The sequence below is a fragment of the Mesitornis unicolor genome, unplaced genomic scaffold (assembly GCF_000695765.1).
Source record: "Mesitornis unicolor isolate BGI_N332 unplaced genomic scaffold, ASM69576v1 scaffold48840, whole genome shotgun sequence".
NCBI lineage: Eukaryota > Metazoa > Chordata > Aves > Mesitornithiformes > Mesitornithidae > Mesitornis > Mesitornis unicolor.
This window is the reverse complement of record NW_010157169.1, coordinates 1-19,541: the sequence shown is the minus strand read 5'-3', so window position 1 is coordinate 19,541 and position 19,541 is coordinate 1. Positions and strand designations below refer to the sequence as shown.

The window sequence follows — 19,541 nt, the reverse complement described above, 5'->3', positions numbered from 1 at the left end:
TGCCTCATCCCTTTGTGCAATCAGGCTCCTGCTTGAAGCAGGCAGCTTTAGAGAAGCTGTGGACAAGACAGAGGAGGAGGAAAAGAAAAAAAAAAAAAAAATCAGCAGCTGTTCTGAGACAGCCAGGAAGGCAGCAAATGTACCTGCTACAAAGACCACAGCACCCAACTGATTCTGGCCTGCCGTTTGCCTACTACCACCACATGTCCCACTAAACGTGCTCCTGGCTCGCAGTATTCCAGGGAAAACCCTCCACCTCCTCCTTCCATGGCCAGCCCAGTGCAAGTGAGTGACTGCAGTCTGGACCATCATGTGCTCCCCTCCTCCTCACCAAAAAAGGACCAGGAGCAAGAGTAGAGTAGAAAGCAAAGGCCATGGGACAGCAAGATCAGATGGGAGTGGGAGACACTTGTGCACCATTGCTAGGACAGCAGCACTCTTGACTCCAAGTTCCGCCAGCCTACAGCCAGCAAGCTCACTCCAGTCCCTCGTACACAGCCCTCCGGAGCTTGATCGAGAACATCTCCTCCCAGGGCCCGCGGATCCACTCCACCAGCTCTAGCAGGAGCTCAGGGCACTCCGTGCGGATGTGCCAAGTGCTCTCTACCTTCAGCACCTGGGAGGGAGCAAAGAGAAGGATGCAGATGAGCAAGGCCTAACCTCAAAGGCACTGATCAGCCCCAAACCGCTATTCCCCAGTGCAGCTGCAGCTCCTCCCAATTTCCAAGTTACATCCTCCTCCCTCTCCACTGTCAGCCGTGGAAGTGTCCCTGCATGACTTCTGTACAGCAGCAATTCACTGTGCTCCCCTGCCTCTGTGGTGCAAGGCCCTAGGTTAGGATGGGAGATGACAGCCCCAGGACACTCTTGGCAGAAACAGGATCTGAGCATAACCCAGCCCCAAGCGTCTTGTGTGCCCCATGACCACCTCCTGGTTACCTCATCGTAAAGCATCAGCTTGATGTCACACGGGCAGAGGCGATAGGTTATGACATTGCTAATACTGCTGATCGGCTGCTTCTCCTTCAACTGGATGTTGCTCCTGGGAGGCGTTTCTGCCTCATGGTCTGCATCCAAGGAGGGCTGCACCTGCCACTGGTGATTCTCCTCCAGCAGAAACAGCATACTTTGGGTGCTCAGCAGGGTCACAGGGAAGGCAGATGCCCCTAAAAGGATATGAGGGAATAGGAGAGGCTTTGCTGAGAGCCTGAGTCACCACAGAACCAGCTTTGCTTTCCATGAGTCCCCTAGGGAAATCCTTTCCAGCAACAGTAAGTGGGTGAACAGCCTTATCCAGCTTCCTGACTGAAGAGGGGGACCAGAGTAACTAAATGTGTTTGGGCTTGACCAGCTTATTCAAGCTCATTGCCAGCACACACACATGAAAGACCACTGCCCAGCAGTCCTTGTCCAGCCTATGTCCTCACGTGAGGCAGGAAAAACACTTGGGTCCTTTGACCTCTTAAGCAACACTTTACTGCTCTTTAGTTAAAAGTCAGTAGCTCCAGCTAAAAGGCTGCCTTTTTTGGCCTGAATTCGTCTGGCTGCAGATATCTGATGGTTAGAACAGAGAGCACGCTTATAAAGTTTAATACCAAGACAGGATGCGTCATAAGTATGGCAGGAAGCAAAGTAGTTTTGATGAACTGTAGGGAGCACAAATATCATCCAGCTGATTTCAGTGGATGCAAAAGAAAAACACTAGGACTTGGGAATAAGTCAGATGCACAGGAATAGGGAACCACTGGCAGAACTGGCTGAGATCACCGGGGATCACAAGCTGCTACAGCAACATGCTGCTTTCCTTGTCCCAGGTCACTCTTGGGAATTAGTAGGAATATCAGAAGTAGGATGTTTATTAGTCCTGTTTACTTGGCAGTGAAGCCTCAGCTGGACCTGTGTCCAGTTTGGGGCACCATACTCTGAAATAAAGAGAGAAACTGTAGAGTAAGAATAAAACACTAAGTTCTCCTTCTCACAGGCTATTTGTTCAGCTTGAGGAGACCAATAAACATCCTTCCCACAGATTCCTTCTCATGCTCCTTCTCTCATACCTTCCCAATGGCCAATGGTGAAGGAGGATGCAAAAGCAGTAACAAATTGGTTAGGGTTAACAGCTAGGTTGACTTTTTCAGCATCTCAAGCTAAGAAGACACTGGAATTGTCTACAGGAGACTGAAATCCCAGGTTTAGCACACTTGGCCCTCAGTAAGCTTTGGGACAGAACTCCAGCAGGCTGTTCCTGCCCTACTGTCTCAAGTTCCAGACACCTGCTTCTGTTTTCCCAAACAGATGAACCTTTCAGCTCCTTACACAAACCAGCTGTGTGGATAACTCCTCAGCTTTCCCTCAGCTCAGGGCAATGATCCAGCCCTTCCATAATTTCCAGCTTCTCAAAAGCCATTCTGAGTTGTCAGCAAACCTGGCATGACCAACTGCTCCCTAGAGCCTGGACTTCAAGATCAAAAAGGGCTGGAAGACTCACTGGATATACGGGAAGAAGCATGCTGTTATCCTGCAGGTCTCAGCCCTCACCCATGCCCCCAGCCCATCTCTGCTGCAATGGCCCAGCTCTGTCCCCACAGACTGTGCACTGAGACAGAAGTGTGTAAACAGACAGCACAAGGTGTGGGACACCTGGCCACTGAGGTCTCCTGTACCTTGGATCAGGTAGGCCAGCAGGTAGAAGAAACAAGTGTCATTTGCAGCTGCAGAATCTGTGGTCCTGGAGTCCAGCAGAGGCCTAGAGATACAACAGCAGGCCAGTCAAGGAATCGCTCTGTTTCCAGTATAGGCTTGCGGTGAGCTAGCTGCTGTTCACTGTGCTCTGGAGGACGGGAGGACCCACCTCTTCCAGGTGTTGCAAAATTCCTCTCTCTCCTGTTACTCTGCCCACCACCTTGCCAGCTTGCTTCTCGCAAGGGAGGAGGCAACTCTATGCCTCCCCCTTTCCCTCCCTCCATTATATTCTGCACAGGCTCCTCCAGGAGAGCTGGAGTTGCCCAGCCTGGCTCAGTTCATGACACCACTTTGCCTGCTTACCCCCTGTGCAGCAGGCACCTGAGCCAGCTGCCTTAAACTTCTAATGTAGGCCTGGCTGCCACTCCAGTGGTGTCTCTTCCTGTGCTGGCCTGTTTTGAGCACTACACTCCCCAGGCACTGCTGGACAAGCAGACATCCTTTATCCAAAATACCAGGCCCTCAGAGGCTGTTCTTACCATAGCTGATGTTGTGGATTCATTTCCACAGTGGGGATTTCCTTCACCTTACTCCTGTGCTTAGCAGGCAGCTCTTGCATGAGATCTAAAGAGAAGGAGAAGGTAGATGTCTTTTATTGCAAGCCCAAGGGCAGTAACATAACCATAAGGATGGTTCCCCAGTCTACAGAGAGGCATTGGAAGTTACGATGCCAGTGAGGTTCTCCCCCAGTGTTTTTCTGAGCTGGTGAGAAGTGAATTAACAACACACATCCAACTACAGCTCTCCTGGTAGCTCTCCAAGAGCAAATCTCCCAAATCCTCCCCCCTCCACCCCTGCTACAGCTCTGCTCTTACATGTCAGGGTCTGCAGGAACTGGTCACAGCAGCTTCGGTTCCGGATCAGCAGACTGTAGGAGGCTTTTGGGTTCTCAAACTCCATTCGCAAGCTCTGGTGGCAGAGTCCCACTTCCAGATGGGAAATATCAGACAGGTAGTGAGAGTCATTCTTCTTTAGCCAGTCTGCAGGTTGTCCCCTAATCACAGAGCACAGCTCTCAGCTGCAGCAGGCTGCCCCATCTCCTCTCCCACATTAGATTGCAGCAAGGAGGGTTACCAGAAGAGCCTTTGCCTGTCACCACACCTCCAGGGTTAAGGCTAGCACAGGCTGACACTACCCAGCACTCACAGCCTTGCTGCAGAGTCTCACTTGCCACCATTCTCCTCACCTGATAACCCCAGTGACTTCCAGCACATAAATCTTGAGATCAGAGGCAACCAGGATTGAGAGGAACTCTTCTTGTTGGCCAAACTTCACCAGGACCACCTAGAGCACAGAGAGGTGGGTCACAGCACCGGCCTGCTCCTTGCCAGCCCACCCATGGACTGACTCAAACACACTTCAGCTCCCTTCATCTCTCAGTCTCTGGGATGCCACCCCAGAGCAGAACTTGCAGGGTGGCTGAAGGACAGCCAAGGAGCTGTAGGAGTGGTGCTGCAGGGGCTCACCTTGAGGAAGCACTGGAACTCCTCAGCGTTCTCCTCAAAAACCTCCATATCCAGGTATAGCTTCAGGCGATGATCCACAGAGCGGAAGTCCCTCGTGTTCAGGATGCCATTTACAGCTGAGGAGAGAAAAGGGTAGGGTTGGTACCCTGCCCACTGACCAGACACTGCCCAAGCACGCAGACTAGCACCAGGGCAGCAGTCCCACCTCCCTGCACGCCTGCTCCCACCAAGTGTCTCCTCAAGACAAAGGGCCAAAACCAGGGCTTTTCAGGCCACAGGTCTCAATGTGGAGACACAAAGGGACTCCCATCACTCCAACACTTGCTTTTTCAGATAGACAAAGCTTTGATCTAACCCATCTTCAACCTATGCTCAGCTTAGTCACAGGAGGACACTGCTTTGCTGCCAGATTTAGCAGGAGGGCAGCTCTTTATCACAAAGCCAAAACGACATTCCTCATTCCAGCTGATGTCAGCTCAGGTCAAGTTTTTAAACTCTGACTTTGACTGTAGTAAGGCTAAAGGGGACTGAGGAAGACACCAATAAAACTGCTTAAAAACATAATTAGGTTTGTCATGCAATTGTATGACCAAATAATTTATACAATAGCCATGATACTGCCCGAGAGTGCACGCTTCCCAGCGGGAGCCTGTTCTCCACCAGAAGCACTAACCAACTTCTCCCTAGCAGAAACTTTTTCATGGGCTCAGTTTTAAATTGGGACCTTGTGATTTGACCCAGAACAAAAGACTGTTTTCTTTCTTACGCTTCAAGTGTATAAGACTGAACGTGGCAATCCTAAACACTGGTCCTATACCAACTCCTTTTCAGAGCCACAGCAGTCTTGAAAGGCTGGGGGAGATCTCTATAGATCAAGAAGCCGATGGTTTGAAAATCAGGACTAGACTGCTGTTGCAGTAGAGTCACTTGGTAGGCTGGACCAGATCAACCTTCACAGCTCGTTTCCAACTTCAGTTATTCCATAAATCACAAGCTGATGCCCAAGCAAAGGCAGTCTGCTATATCAGAAATCCAAGGCCCTTCACAAAAAGCATTTGTGGACCTCCTAGTAACAGCTATCTTGTATGACAGCTCTCACACAGCCAGCATGCAGTCCTCTTTCAGACAGGCTTTGTCATCTGAAGCTCACAAAGACCACTGAGGAAAGCACAGGTAACTGTAGATCCACTAACCAGAGTCTCCAACAAGCACACCAGCCTCACACTACACTTAAGTCAGAGAATAAAGACAAAAATTTTGCATACCGTTCTCCAGCTGGCAGCTCACTGGTGCCACAGGAACCCAGCGTGTCTGTAACTGAGCAGTAGAGCGCCCTGAACAAGACCCTATTACTCAAAGTCTGAGCAATACCAGGGATTAGGAGCTGACTCATTTTTCCCTACCTTCAGGCATGCGGATTGAACAGAGAGGGGAATGAAAAACTCTGCTCACAAGAACCACGTTCACTGCTGCTCATGCTTCACGGCCCTTCCCCATTAAGCAGGGGGCAGTGCACCCTGCAAGCACCAGTGATAGAGCCCAGCACCAAGCTGTGCACAACCCCTACATACTCACAGGGACTGAGATTCCAGGTTTCCTCGGATTCGGAGTTCAGAGAGAGCTGGGAAGGAGTGGGCCCACGAGAAACGCTGTAACGGTAGCTCCCCACCAAGCTGCCCCCGTTGGTGTCTGTGTGGCTGAGGGATGGGTGCTGGCTCTTCATGCCCAATTCCTTCCTCCCGCAGCCCCCACCTGAACTGCGGGAGCTGGAATGGAGGGTGCCGTTGTGCTCGCCACTCAGCTCTGGGGTCCTGGTGCTGTTGCTGGTATCCATCTCTGAGCTGTCCTCCTCACCGATGTAGAACTTCCCGCTCTCGCTGGCCAGGGCCCCTGCTTCCTCCGGGCCCTCCTGCTGGCTGCCTCCCTCCAGGACAGAGTCGGATAGGTCCTCACTCGTGCTATCAGGGCCAGGTGGCACCGGTGTGCTGGAGCACACCTCTGAAGGCAGGATGACCACATGGTCACTGGAACAACTGGGACAGGCTATGGGCTCACCAGCTGCTGTAGCATCTGTGGAAGATTTTGTCAGGGATAAAGAAAAAGCAGAACAGCTCTCCCCCAACATTACTTTTTTTTTTCTTTTTTAACTCTGCAAACCACAAACCAGCCCTTTCAAAGCAGACAATAGTTATAGTCCAACTTGAGCAGCTTGTTGAGCAACTCTGTTCAGAATCGTATCCTACACCCCTCCCCTTGCAAGACCCCAACAAGAAATTCTGGGTCAGTGCCACCACCCACCTGAAGTAGCTCCGTTCAGATCTACAGTAATCAGTGTGTGCTGTAGTTGCAAGTGAAACTACATCAGGGCTTCAGCTCATGCCTTTCCTCCACTTCATGCCCACAAGTGCTCACATAGCCCAGGCTCAAGACCAGTCACAGAATCACAGAATCGCTCGGTTGGAAAAGACCTCTGAGATCATCATGTCCAACCGTTCCTGTCTACCCACTAAACCATATCCCTAAGTACCTCATCTACCCGCTCTTTAAATACATCCAGGGATGGTGACTCCACCACCTCCCTGGGCAGCCTGTTCCAGCTTCTGACGACCCTCTCAGTAAAGAACTTCCTCCTTATCTCTAACCTGAACCTCCCTTGGCACAGCTTGGTGCCGTTTCCCCTTGTTCTATCCCCCATCACCTGGGAGAAGAGACCAGCACCCTCCTCTCTACAACCTCCCTTGAGGTAGTTGTAGGTGGTGATGAGGTCTCCCCTCAGCCTTCTCTTCTCCAGACTGAACAACCCCAGTTCCCTCAGCCGCTCCTCATAAGGCTTGTTCTCCAGAGCCCTCACCATCCTTGTGGCTCTTCTCTGAACACGCTCCAGAATCTCAACATCCTTCTTATAGTGAGGGGCCCAGAACTGAACACAGTACAGTCAGTCCAACCTCCATCCCCAGCTTGGTTTATTCTCCAGCCAGCCAAATCACAAGCACGCCGTGCCCCTTCCCCAGCTGTCCTCATCCCTCCTCACCCCAGTCCCCGATGCTTCACCCACACCACAGCAGACTCACAGATGGATCTTGGGACTTGCACGACCCTGGTGGAGGGGGATAAAGTGATCCAGGGTGGAAGCAAGTGCTGCAGACAGGATAGCACCTGCCTTCACTACAGTTCTTAGATCCCAGGATAGTTCATCAAGCAAGCAGCATCTTCTGAGTTAAGGCTGGGCACTCCCCACTCCAAATACAAACTGAGCTTTGAAAAACTCAGCAGTCAGAAGTTGCCTATTCAGCACTACCCATTCCTTAGTTGAAATACCGCATCTAGTTTGAGACACTCAGAGAAAAATGTGGAAAGAGTACAAAGGAGACCAGCAAGAATAACTGCATTGTATGGGATATGACTGACAAGCAAATTATCTAGGGAGTTGAGCTTATTCAGTCTAGAGGACATAAGACAGGACTAGGTGCTGGGAGAGAACAACGACTCTCAAATACAAAGGAAGGAATAAATCATTCCCCATATGGGATGCAAGAGCAGGCTTAAGATGACAGCCAGGGAGACCTAGGTTAGGGTTCCAGTTGTTTTTCTGATGTCTAACAGCCAAAGTTTTACCTGAAATACTGGAGAACATTCCCCAGAAGCCTCTGTTAGCAAAAGCTCTTTAGAACAAATTAGTCTCTTAGTGGCAACTTAGTGGCAGAACTGACCACAGTTTCAACAGGACTAGAGACCACACTACCTTTAAGGCCTCTCCCAAATTTCAGATTTCTGAGGATCATCTGCAGTTTCCAGCACCCCTATGTTCTCCCATACCCCGAGCCACCTACAACAGGAGTGCTGTTTGCTTAACCTTAAAACAGTGGCTTATTCCTGCTAGTGCACAAGGCAGGCAGGCTCTCCCCAGTCCAAGTAGGCCAAATGAGAGTACATCACACAACAGGTTTTAATTCCAGTACAGCCAAGGCAACACCCTCTCCTGCACATTCAATGCCACTCTGGCAGTCTGCCTGGGCATTAGCAAGCAACCTTTTTCTGGGCACTACATCCTACCTTGGTCTGAGGCAACGAGGGTCTCCAGGATTCTGGCATCTCCAACCTCTGAAGGATAGGAACCTTGATGCCAGGGAGCCAGGGGCTGTGAAAACTCCTGCTTGCATTTCAGGCACTGAAACTTGGTGGATCCCTTCTCCTGGTCCTGATTTCGCCGATTTTCCTCAAGAGCTGGGGACAGCACTTCAAGGACACACTGAAAGTAGCAGCACAGGGAAAAGAGTGGTAGCAGGCAACTAGAACCATCCTAATGAAAGCAAGGCTCTGACATCAGCAGGTTTCCTCACATGCCTCATTACAGCATTTCAGAGTGCAAAGGGTGCAGGGCCATTGCCTAGCTAACAGAGTATAACAGCCAGTCTGTGCAAGCCTTGCCAACAGCACGGAGCTTCACTGCAGAAGACCAAGAGAACTTGTTTTTGCAGGTCTGTGCCTTGTATCTACACATGACAGGCTCTCCCTGGAACTCTGGTCTCAAAGGTCCCATCCATTTGTGCCTTCTCTGTAACAACTTCTTTAAACGTACTTAAACAACAGTACCTTGACAAAAATACTTGGATTTGAGACCAGAGCCACTACAGCAGCTGTGCAGACCAGAGCTGCCATAGCATTGACACTCCCAACCATCCAGAGGGCTCAGTACAGGCTAGCACATCACTCAGCACCCCAGAAACATTAGGTTGCACATGCACAACAAGCAAGGATCACAAATTTGACTACTAACTTTTCTCCCCAAGAGGCAGAAAACTGCAAGTCTTTCCTCTAGAGAGCACTCTTTGCGTTCCAGGAGCTCCACTGCCCATGGCCATGCTCACAGAGCCATCCACAGGTCACTTGTAAGCTCAGGCTTTCTCCTGCTGTGCAAGCCACACACACAGCCACAGGGCAGCAGATGTGCATGTGCTTTGAGAAGAGGGGCCCTGTGCTGGCTGGAAGAATTCAACACTGTCCCCACCCAGGCTTCTCCCTGTAGCCTTCCCTACCTGTAGACACTGCTCTGGGCAGTCGTCGAGCACCACGTATTTGCGCTTCTGCCGGTCCTTGCGAATGTAGCTGAAGTGCAATGTGAGGACAGGGAAAACTTGCTCCAGGTCCTGTAGGAGACATAAAACACAAGATCTAAAAAGAGGGTGCAGCATCCAATCTACAGACTACATTTGTTTGCAAGTGGCTGAAATGTGGCCATACAAGCACTTAATTTAGGAAGCCTTGAGTAGCCCTCCACAGCCGATAGCACTTAGGAGCCTGGTAAAATGGGCATAAGTAAATAAATAAAATTAAAAAAAATAGAGCTCATGAGTGCTGGGGACAACAGTAAGTTTCAAGGCACAGAATAAAGCACCTCAAACAAAACGCCTTTTCACAAAGGTATTTCAGAAAAATATCAAGGCACAAACATTCAAGAGGTACAAAGTCAGGAAGAAAAAATGAGTTGGAGCTTTTCAGGAAAGCAGAGAAGCCTGCGAACGTGTCCATGCACATACTGAATGTTAAAATCCTACCGTAAGGGAAAAGAGATTTCCAATCTCCCTTTCTAAAGAACCACAAAAGCAAAATAGGGCTGGCAGTGCTAAAGCATCCACCCAGAGCGGATGGAAAACTGCCCACTGAGATAGCAGTAGCTTTCTAAACGTCACACTAGGCTCAGTGAGGAATGGATGCGAAGGAGATCTCCATTTCATTCAGGCTTCTCTTGAGGAGTCTTTCATTCCTCCACACCGGAACAAGTCCAGCCACTGTCTTTTTAACTCCAGCTTTGGAACAGAACTGGTGCTGGCTCCTGCTGTATTATCACAGGTACTCTGAGCAATACAGATACTGTTAGATACATGTGTATTTGGTGGAAGAGATGTGCAATGAGGCTGTGCAGGAGCTAGGAATCTACTCTGACAGGAGCCCAAATCCAGAATGCTGGGCCACACAAGGAGCAAGATGCCAAAGGCTCACACAGAGGCAGAACTCACCATCCTCTTCCAGTTCATCTCAGAGGTCTCCACCTTCTGCAAGCATTTCAGCTCCAGCTTGCGGAGGACTCTGGCAGCCTTCAGTTCCACCTCAATCACATGCTTAGCTGTGACTCGCAGAAAGATCCAGTCTGGCTCTGGGTCCCCTTCACCTTCTATTTGGCTCACCAGCACTGGTTGGCAAAGGTCCACTGTCAAACAAGGCACAGTACAGGTCAGTACACACAGCAGGCCTTCAGGCCTGCTTGGCCCGAGTCCTTAGAATTCCCACAATACTGGGCAGCATGATAAAGCTTCAGGGATATCACATTTGATCCATCATTCTATTGTCACCCAAGGCCTCAAACACAGCAGTGAAAGGACCTGTTTACCTTCTGGCTTCTCCTCTTCCTCCTCCTCCCCCAGCATTAGCTCATCCGCCTCCTCTTCTCTCTCTTCTCCTTCCACAGGTTCATCCAGCTGTGCTTCAGACTCTTCCTTCTTCTCAGTATCATCCAAAGGAGGAGATGATTCTTTCTGGGATACTTGGTGTTTTCCTTGCTCTGGGTCAGAGCTCTCACTCTGCAAGTCCATTGCAGCAGGCTTGCCTGCGATCTCATCTGCAGAACGGCTACGGCAGATGGCAGGTACTTGGTCATGCTCCTCCAGGTGTCTCTTGTACTGCAGCCAGTCAACACCAAAGCGATCTCTGAAGCTGTCCAAGCGCTTCATCTCCTTCTGATGCTGTAGGACCAGGCCTGCAGAGAGAAAACTTGGGAAGTACGAAAACAGTCACCACGCCAGAGCACTCCTCTGACCGTGGGCAATTAGCTGCTGTTACTGAGGAAGAAGACGAGCCTCACCAACAGAGAGAGGTAAAGCCTGGGGCTCATGTTCCGTGTCACTGGGCTCTGAAATGCTCGCTCTCCGCACTTTGACTTTTCCCTGCAACAAACAGGGTAAGAATAGTTGGGAGGCACCAGAACAACCAAAACAACATCTGACAAGGTGCTCTGCCAAGCTGAAGGGTTCATAGCTGTTACAGTGCAGAGGCACACCATTAAACATTTGTCACAGTGTATCAGCTGACGTTAAGCGTAGCCCCTTCCTAACACATAGCAGCATAGAGGCTCACTACCACAGAAACACCACGAGACCACATCCCATCACACAAGGTTTTCATGCCAAGGCAGCCCCTTCACCCAACATGCCAGCTACATGGTTAAGAAGCTTTCTTGGTCCCAGACCTTGTTTTTCTTCCGAGGGAGCCTGACAGCCACATTCTCTGCTGGGGACTGACTGTCACTGAAGTCTGCAGCACAGGAACTGTCCAGAGCACTGCGGTCCAGTATGGTCTTCTCTGAGGTAGATGTGTGGATGGACTGTGACACGCTTTGCACAAGTCTTGGAAGGTGCTAAAGCCAAAAGAAGAGAATGCTGCCTGCTGAGTGCAAAGGTGAGACAAGGTAGCCAAGCCACAACTCAGGCTGACAACTTCCCTGCCCCTCCCCTCAAACTTTCACCGCATCAGTCAAAGTAGCGACAACAGATCCTGCCAGGCTGACCGGATTGTTTATCACAACCACTCTGATTTAACTCCATCTCCGCCTTTCTTAAAAACAGCAGATGAGAAACTGCTAACTGTTTGTTTTGCTGACATGTAATTCAAGTGCCAAGTACCAGATAGTACTTGAAAAGGAAACAGGCAAGGGCCCAAGTTCTGCAAGGATACACAGGACAGAATAAGTTACGCTGGCAGGTCCCAACAATTACCAGGAATCAGCATGGACTGAGCCAAAATCAACTGCGTCAAAGAGTAAAGGCAGCCCATACACATTTAATGGGACACATGACAATAAAAAACCTGTCAGAGTTCCCACTCCCAAAGCCAGTAAGATCAGTTTACAGCAACTGTACTTACCATTAGGTCTGAGGAAGAGAGTGGCTCCCCATCCAAGAGGAACTGCAATTAGAGACCCATTTGCAGTCAGATTCCATTTGGCTGGCACACGCTCAGGACAACATCTGCTGACATCTATTCCCTTTCAGGCCACCCTATGGTTGAGATCCCTGGCACAAAATTGCAAAGACTACCAGAAACAACCCTGTTCCAGCTTATCCGTCACTCCTTTAGTTGTAGCTACCTGACCTAATAGCATATAAGGCCAGAAGGGAACATTGTGGTTTTCCTGTTTATGGACTTTGTGACTCCCAGAAATATCCAAAACAGTTCACAGAAGAGATACAATACATTATTCTGCAACAACATGTTTTGAGACGTACTCCACTTTCACCTCAAAGCTTGCACCCTACTTCTAGCCTGAGTCTACCTAGCTTCTAGTAACTTGAGCTCAGAGGATGCTTGTTCCAAGACGCAGTTTGAAGACAATTTTTTTTCATTTGCCACTAATACGCAGGGCAGAACAGCTCTGGAACACCTCTGACCCTTAGCAAGCAAGTTTACTTTGTTAAATCTCCCTTATGAGGAAAGGCTGAGAGAGCTGGGTCTGTTTAGCCTGGAGGAGACTGATACTTATAAATGTCTAAAGGATGGGTGTCAGGAGGATGGGATCAGACTCTTCTTGGTTGTGTCTGGCAACAGGACAAGGGGCAATGGTCACAAACTGGAACACAGGAGTCTCAACTTAAACATAAGGAAAAACTTTTTTACTGTGAGGGTAGCAGAGCACTGGAACAGTGTAATGTAATTAGTCACGGTGGGCCAAGATGGTGAGACCTTTCTTTGCCAAGTCCAGCTACACAGTCACTATCTAGCAGGAACAGAGTAAAGTTTTGGGACCATCAATGAGCAAAGCTGATGAAGTAGGCAGTGAAGACGTATTGAGATCTGAGGTCTTGCAAACCTGAGATCAGTATTCAACTCTGCCCTGGCCAGCAGACTACATAAAAACTTAAGGAAAAATTTACTCTACCTGAAAAAAAACCAACAAACCAAAACAAGCCACAAAACAATCACCACTGTTACATGACTGGAATACATTTTCAGGTTTATGAAATCCTTTCCCTTCATTTGCCCCTGAAAGTCGGAACAGCCGACACCTCCAATAGCAGGGGCAGAAAGCACACGGCTAATACTCACATTGGAGGAGGCTGCCCTGGGAGACACATGTACAAGGGCTGCAGATCGGTGGTTTTGATGGAACCATAATGGGTTTCCCTCTAAATGTAGCTGGGTGGGGGAAATAAAGAAATTGTTATTAGAAGCAATATCCTATACCCCGATCTAACCTGCCTACAGGGTCCAGGCTTTCTCTGCGCCTCAGGAAATATCCTTGCAGTGGAACAGTGATCAAGCCAGGAGAGGACAAAGCTTTTACAATGCTTCTTTAAATTTGTTCAGCAAATAGGAGGAAATCAAAGTATTTCCTATTCATGACCTTAAATCGCTAGGAACTTTTTCAGTACTGATGCAGAGAAGTGTTGAGAACAGTCCTTTGCAGGCTCTCTTCCTTCACAAGCACTATAGCGACTCGAGTTATCCTCCTTCAGACTTCTTTCAACACACAAATCCACAACAGAATTAGGGGAAGATCTTTACTGAACTTGACAGTGTTAAAATTGGAAAGGGGGAGCAAGGGGGTGGGGGTGAATATATGGAAAAAGGCTAGCTTGAGCAGGGGTCACTGAAAATGAAGGCTGAAATACAGCTGCCTCTCCAAAGCTCCCCCATCAGCTTCCCACATTAAAATTAAATGTTCAAGAGTTGAAATGATCTTTCAAAACTCTCTTCTTGCCACACAGTCTCCAGCTTGCAGCCCTTAACCATGACATCTCTAACCTACCACCCTACTGGGCTTTGTGCTTACTTTTTTTAGGTAGTGCAGAGTGGACAGTGGTGCCAACTGGGCATGGTCCAGCAGCAGGTTATAGGTCACATCCAGGTGCTGCAGATTCACTAGCTGTTCAACCCCTGCACACAAAGCAAGAAGCCATCAGCACGCTGAAAGTTATAACTTGGGAACCTCCTACCTACCCCTCTCACCCAAAATTGAATCCCAGTGAAAATAGCTGTGCCCAAGATTTCAAGATCTGTTCCTCCTCGAGGAAGAGAGAAAGGCCTCAACTCAGAAATGCTCCTCCCTTGTGGGCTCACCATTAATGCTGTCAAGTTCATTGTTCCGGAGGATCAGAGTCACCAGCTTGGATCGGCTGAAGATGCCAAGGTTTGGCACCCTGAACAGGAAGTTATAAGCCAGATTGAGGTATTCTAGTTCTGAAAGGGTCTGTTCAGAGAGAAGAGCAGCAGTGGATCAGTTTGTGCCTTAGCTCAAAGCCTGAGACCGAACTCAAGTCAGGGCACTAGCCCCTACCATTCTGTCCATCCCAGCAACCTCACCTAACAAGTGAGTTTCTCAAGACTATTTCTGCAGCACAACATTGACATTCACACTTGGAGTTGTTCGTCTACGAGCACTCAGCGTGACAAAACTGCTCTACAAAATTTGCTAGGAGCAGCTTTCTCCTTCCTCGTCAACATCAGTGGAGCACAGGAAGGGACTGGACCCCTTGCCTCAGCAAAAGTACTGAACTACCAAAAGAAGCCCTTTCTTACCTTTCCAAAGATGCTGGTGAATGACATACTGTGAGCCACACCAACTCCATGAAAAGCTGTTTCATTGCTTCTCTTAAAAGAAGCAGATCTAGCCCAGCAGCCTGGATTTCAGTGTTGTTCCCCAGAGACACACATTGCACTGTGATGGACTATCACCTTTCTAAAATAACTGACAGGAGGTTTCTGAGAGTGCGAAGGAAATGCTACTGGCAGCCTGCACAAACCAAACAGCAAGTCTCTACAGCCCCCTGCCTGGCTACTTAATTTCCAATTGCTGCACATATTACAGTGAAGTCTTGGCCACAGTGGAGCGAGTATTACATTTGCTGTACATACGCTGTACGTATGTGTACTCCACACTAGAGTGCCAAGTGAGACATACAGCTAACTTTCTTAGACTGTCCTAGAGCAGATGAGAAACGCTGCCTTCTCTGCCCCAGTGGTGCAGGGGCTGCACATACAGGACCACAGTTTCAAGGCTGTAATCACTAGCTCTAAATCACAAGACTGCTGGGCCACGTCTCCAACTCTTTTTTTTGTTGTACTTCACCTAGCAAGCACATGGACAGCGATTACAGCACTTCAGCAGTGTCCTCTCCACACAAGGAAACTCCGGTGTTCAACCCAAGATACTCACCGTTAAATAGTGCTCGCAATCCTGGATCTTGTTGTGACTCAAATCCAAGACTCTCAGAGCATTCAGTAATTGCTGAAGGACAAAAAGATACTAGATCAGATCCTACAAATGTCTCCAGTGCAGCACAGAAACCCTGTCCTGCTGGGAGAGGCCAGCAGAATTAACACTGCCCACTCCCTCCCACCGAGACCTAGCAGCATCAGTAGAGGAGTACCCAGTTCTTGGCTGTGATCATCTCTCTTCCTCTCAGTCACACAGGAAGGATGCCCCACTCACCAGTGAGTCATCCAAGGCAGTGATCGAGTTATAGCTGAAGTTCACGGTCTGCAATTCCAACCACGGGAGAGCACAGCTCAGATCTCCACCACATGCTGAAATGATTTCCTAGGAAGAAGTGAGAAGCCATTCTTCAGTGAGTACAGTGTGTTACAGTCACAGCAGATGAACACATGAGAACAGCCAGTCTAGAACAAGGCTAGCATACTGTGCTAGCGTGGCAATGACTTTTATGTCACTAATTCAGGTATTTTGAAGCGGTGGGAATTCCACAGCTAGATTTTTAGAAAGCAGGGGAGATGCTTTTGCTTCCTACATTCAAGTGGCAATAGTCAATCTAACATGTCACAATTTGTAGACTCTGAACACTAAAGATTCATGCTTACAAAACCTTTTTCAGACCTCTATCAAAGCAGAAGCACAGAAGTAAGACACACACGCCTTGGCCAAACAACCTGTGCTTTGAAGAAGCTCTCAAAGCACTCCCTCCCAGCAACCTCTGCTCCCCAGCAGGCAGCCACTTCTGTGCCACAGACAGAAGCCCAGAGCGCCATGGCTAGCACAGCCCACGCTACTCAGCTCTTTGCATCTGGAGCTTGCCATCGCATCTCAGAAACCTGCTGGGCACCAGTGCAGATAAGACACTGGGGCACAGCATTCCCTCTGACAGCAAGCTCTAATTAAAGACTACTGAGGTACAATGAAATAAACCGTGATGAGCTGCAGGCCTTTGAACATGGAAACAGCCAGAGACACAGCCCAGTCAGATCTAGCTGGTACGAATATTCGCCAGGGCCAGAAATTCTCAAGCAGCTAAAAAGGAAACTACAGAGCACACGTGTATCGAGCCAGGGGATGCTTCAACACTGTTTGAGGAGTAGGACCCCAGAATGGGGAAGGGAGAAAAAAACCATATACAATTTGGATTGATAAGATGGTTAACATTGTCTCCCACGTCTTCCCCATGTGAAGGGCTATAGGGTCAAGCCAGCCTTTCTCCTGGAATTTTCCCCATGAGCTGTGTAGAGACACTCACCTCCAGCGTACTGATACATTTGCAACAGGTTAGAGATTCCAGCTGAGAATAGACAAATCGCAGACCCCGGAGGCAGTGTGGAGGGACGGATCTCAACTGTACCAGTGATGAGAAAGTAAGGACAACATACATCAGAATATTACAGCGTAAAAGCAGCTGCCATCCCAGGCCCACCTCTGCAAGTAATCTCTTATTTTCTTGCTGGAGCCTCCCACCCTAACACTCTGGCCTCTGCTCTTATCCAAGCTTCACCCCAAGCAAGCATCGCAAGAGTTTCGACTTAGCCTTCTAGGAAAGCCACAAAAGCCTACCCAGTCTTCAGGAGTAGAGGCATTCTGCAACCCCAAAACTAAGTCAATAAAAGCCAAACAGCAGGACTCGAAGCCAGTTTTGCCTCCTATACTTACTTCCAGATGTCTGAGGGATTTGAATGGGAAGATCTTCACAGCAGATTGCAAAACACAGTTTGGAACATGAACGAGCTAGAGAAATGAGAAAAGAAGTCTCATGTCAAGCTCCATTTGTGCTGCAATGCTGCCCTCCCGATGCACGACTGTATCAACTCGAACAGGGCCCCTCTCCAGCTCCAATGCTCACTAACAGGCTCTCCCCCCATGCTGGTGTTGGTGCTGCCTCCTGGTCCCATCGTCCAGCAGAGGTCAAAAAGCATGTTAGTGAGCACAGGACCACAGTCTGCCAGACCACGGAGCTCCTTAGACCACAGAGGTTTCTTCTTCCCTGCCCATGTCGCTTCACCACTTTGAGAACCACAGGGAGGTCTGACAGCTGGATTCCTCATCAGTCACCACTAACAAATCTACTAAATAAAGACAAGCCTAACTGCTGGAGCTATGTTTATCAAGCAACCGAGCTGAACTAGCCCACTGGTGGGAGGTGTGCATGTGCATTTCACTAGAACAGGCCAAATAAGGCAAATCACAAGCAGATACAATAGAAAGCAGTTGGTCCTCAAGACACTGTTTGCATTAGACTGAGGTACCTGCAAACTTCCTCTTTGCTTTCTGTAGAACAGCCACAGGCTCTTTCACCACAGGACAGTTTGGCTGTGTTCATGTACCACAAAGGAGCTTATTAAACCCAAATTCTTCTGCTTTCTATGGACAGTGCATAAGCAGCAATAATAATAATAAGCAAGTAGTTAAGTCTCCCACTGCAGACACCAGCATACAACTGGAGAGACCACCTCTGCCAGCTACGTCCACGTTCACGCAGAAGTGACTCATCAGGTACAGAACAGGCAAGCCAAGGCCTCATCAGCACTACCACTTCCACAGCTACAGCCCCGGTGGTGATGAATCACTGCCCTGCTGCTGCCAGCACTAATGCAGCATGCTGAACAGGACCATTTGTAGGAGAAGCTTGCACTGGGAAGCTCCAATGATCTATTCTAGCAAAGTTTATTTCAGATGCCATCCTTGCTCTAGTTCCTGACAGTCTCCTCTCCCTCCACTGTCTTAAGAATCTCATCAGACTGATATAAAATTACTGATTTCTCCAAGCAGATCAGTTACTGCACCACAATGGGTAACTTCCCCTTTTTTGCAGGCTTGTTACAGAAAGTGCCCGTTTTTTGGTTAACACAAGCAGTCACCACAACATCCTTCTAACTGCCCCATCCCTCCCCGCCTCCTCCTGCCAGGGGACCTGTGTTTCTCCACAGGCTCTGGGCCCCACTCCAATCTCACACTCAGTACACTGCTATAAAACCCTCTCAACAACATTCAGATCATCTCTCCAATCTGTCTCATACAGGAAACACTTTTAAAGACATCACAGGTCGCAGTGCTCAGACACAGCACCTCCTGAGCACCACTGTGGGAACCTAAGAACAACTGCTAATTCCCCTTCCTCTCTCAGGCCCATTTCATCTGTACTATGCTCCCAGCAGTGCCCCAGTGCCAAATACAATCCTGGGCAGCCTCATAATGCATCCCACCTTCCAAAAAGCCCTCTGAAGAATCCCTAGCTCTGTACTTTTCTCTTTATTACAGCCTTCTTAAAATGAATGAGGACACGTTACTAGCAGTATCCCATACTGCAAAACAGATCAATCAGAACCAGTGCCCAGACAGGGGCACGTAAAACTCAGAAATGAGAAGCAGAAGGTCTCAGAGTAGTGGGTGCATACGACATGGAACTGCTCTGCTCAAATACTCTGGCTCTGCTGCCTCATGCAGAGCCATCTTCACTCAGGGAGCACTCAGCTGTGCTCAGCTGCCAACTATGGCCAGAATTGCTCAAGCATTTCAGGAAATAGTCATCTTCCCAACAATGTCAACACCTGACCAAGGTCAGAACATCATTAACCCCTGCTACCCCTGTTTTTAACTCTGAAAAACTTTCTGCCGGGTTGCATGGCTGATCCTAGGTAAAGTAACTACACACTGTCACACTGAACTGTGACTCCATGCAACAGCCCTGCCAGAGCTACTCGACCCATGCACACAAGATGGGGTCAATGGCACCAAGGGAGGCCACTCTGAAGCAGGCAGCTGTGCCTGCCGCCTCCACTGTCGGCCTTGCGGGGACCCCAGCCCCTCACAGTCCCGGCCACGGTAGGCACGGACCTTCAGGGAGTGCGTCTTCTGCAGGACGTCGAAGAGGAACTGCGCCTGGAGGATGGCGGCGGTCTCAGCGGGGTGCGAGGGCAGGGCCACGAAGCCCCGGTTCTGGTTGCGGGAGCCCAGGTGCTGCTCGAAGACTTGCGTGAGGTGCTGCAGGGTGGGGGTGAGCAGCGTCAGGGTGCTGGAGCCGTCCAGGACGAGGTCCCCTGCAGAAAAGGGGAGGCCGGACCGGG

At 49.4% G+C, this 19,541-nt stretch overlaps 1 protein-coding gene across 1 annotated transcript; it reads right to left on the bottom strand.

Annotated features, from left to right (window-relative positions):
* Positions 1-475: 475 nt before the first annotated feature.
* Positions 476-19,515, bottom strand: STK11IP (serine/threonine kinase 11 interacting protein; the record flags this gene model as incomplete). The annotated part of the gene is made up of 24 exons (XM_010178912.1): positions 476-616; positions 940-1,207; positions 1,820-1,922; positions 2,661-2,743; positions 3,219-3,303; positions 3,555-3,733; positions 3,926-4,023; positions 4,206-4,321; positions 5,781-6,275; positions 8,259-8,454; positions 9,242-9,352; positions 10,223-10,413; positions 10,594-10,959; positions 11,065-11,146; positions 11,449-11,616; positions 12,123-12,164; positions 13,302-13,391; positions 14,029-14,132; positions 14,316-14,445; positions 15,412-15,483; positions 15,688-15,795; positions 16,724-16,819; positions 17,131-17,205; positions 19,312-19,515. Coding segments are annotated over 24 exons (3,603 nt in total), but the record flags the coding sequence as incomplete, so codon positions are not given.
* Between the last annotated feature and the right edge of the window lie 26 nt (positions 19,516-19,541).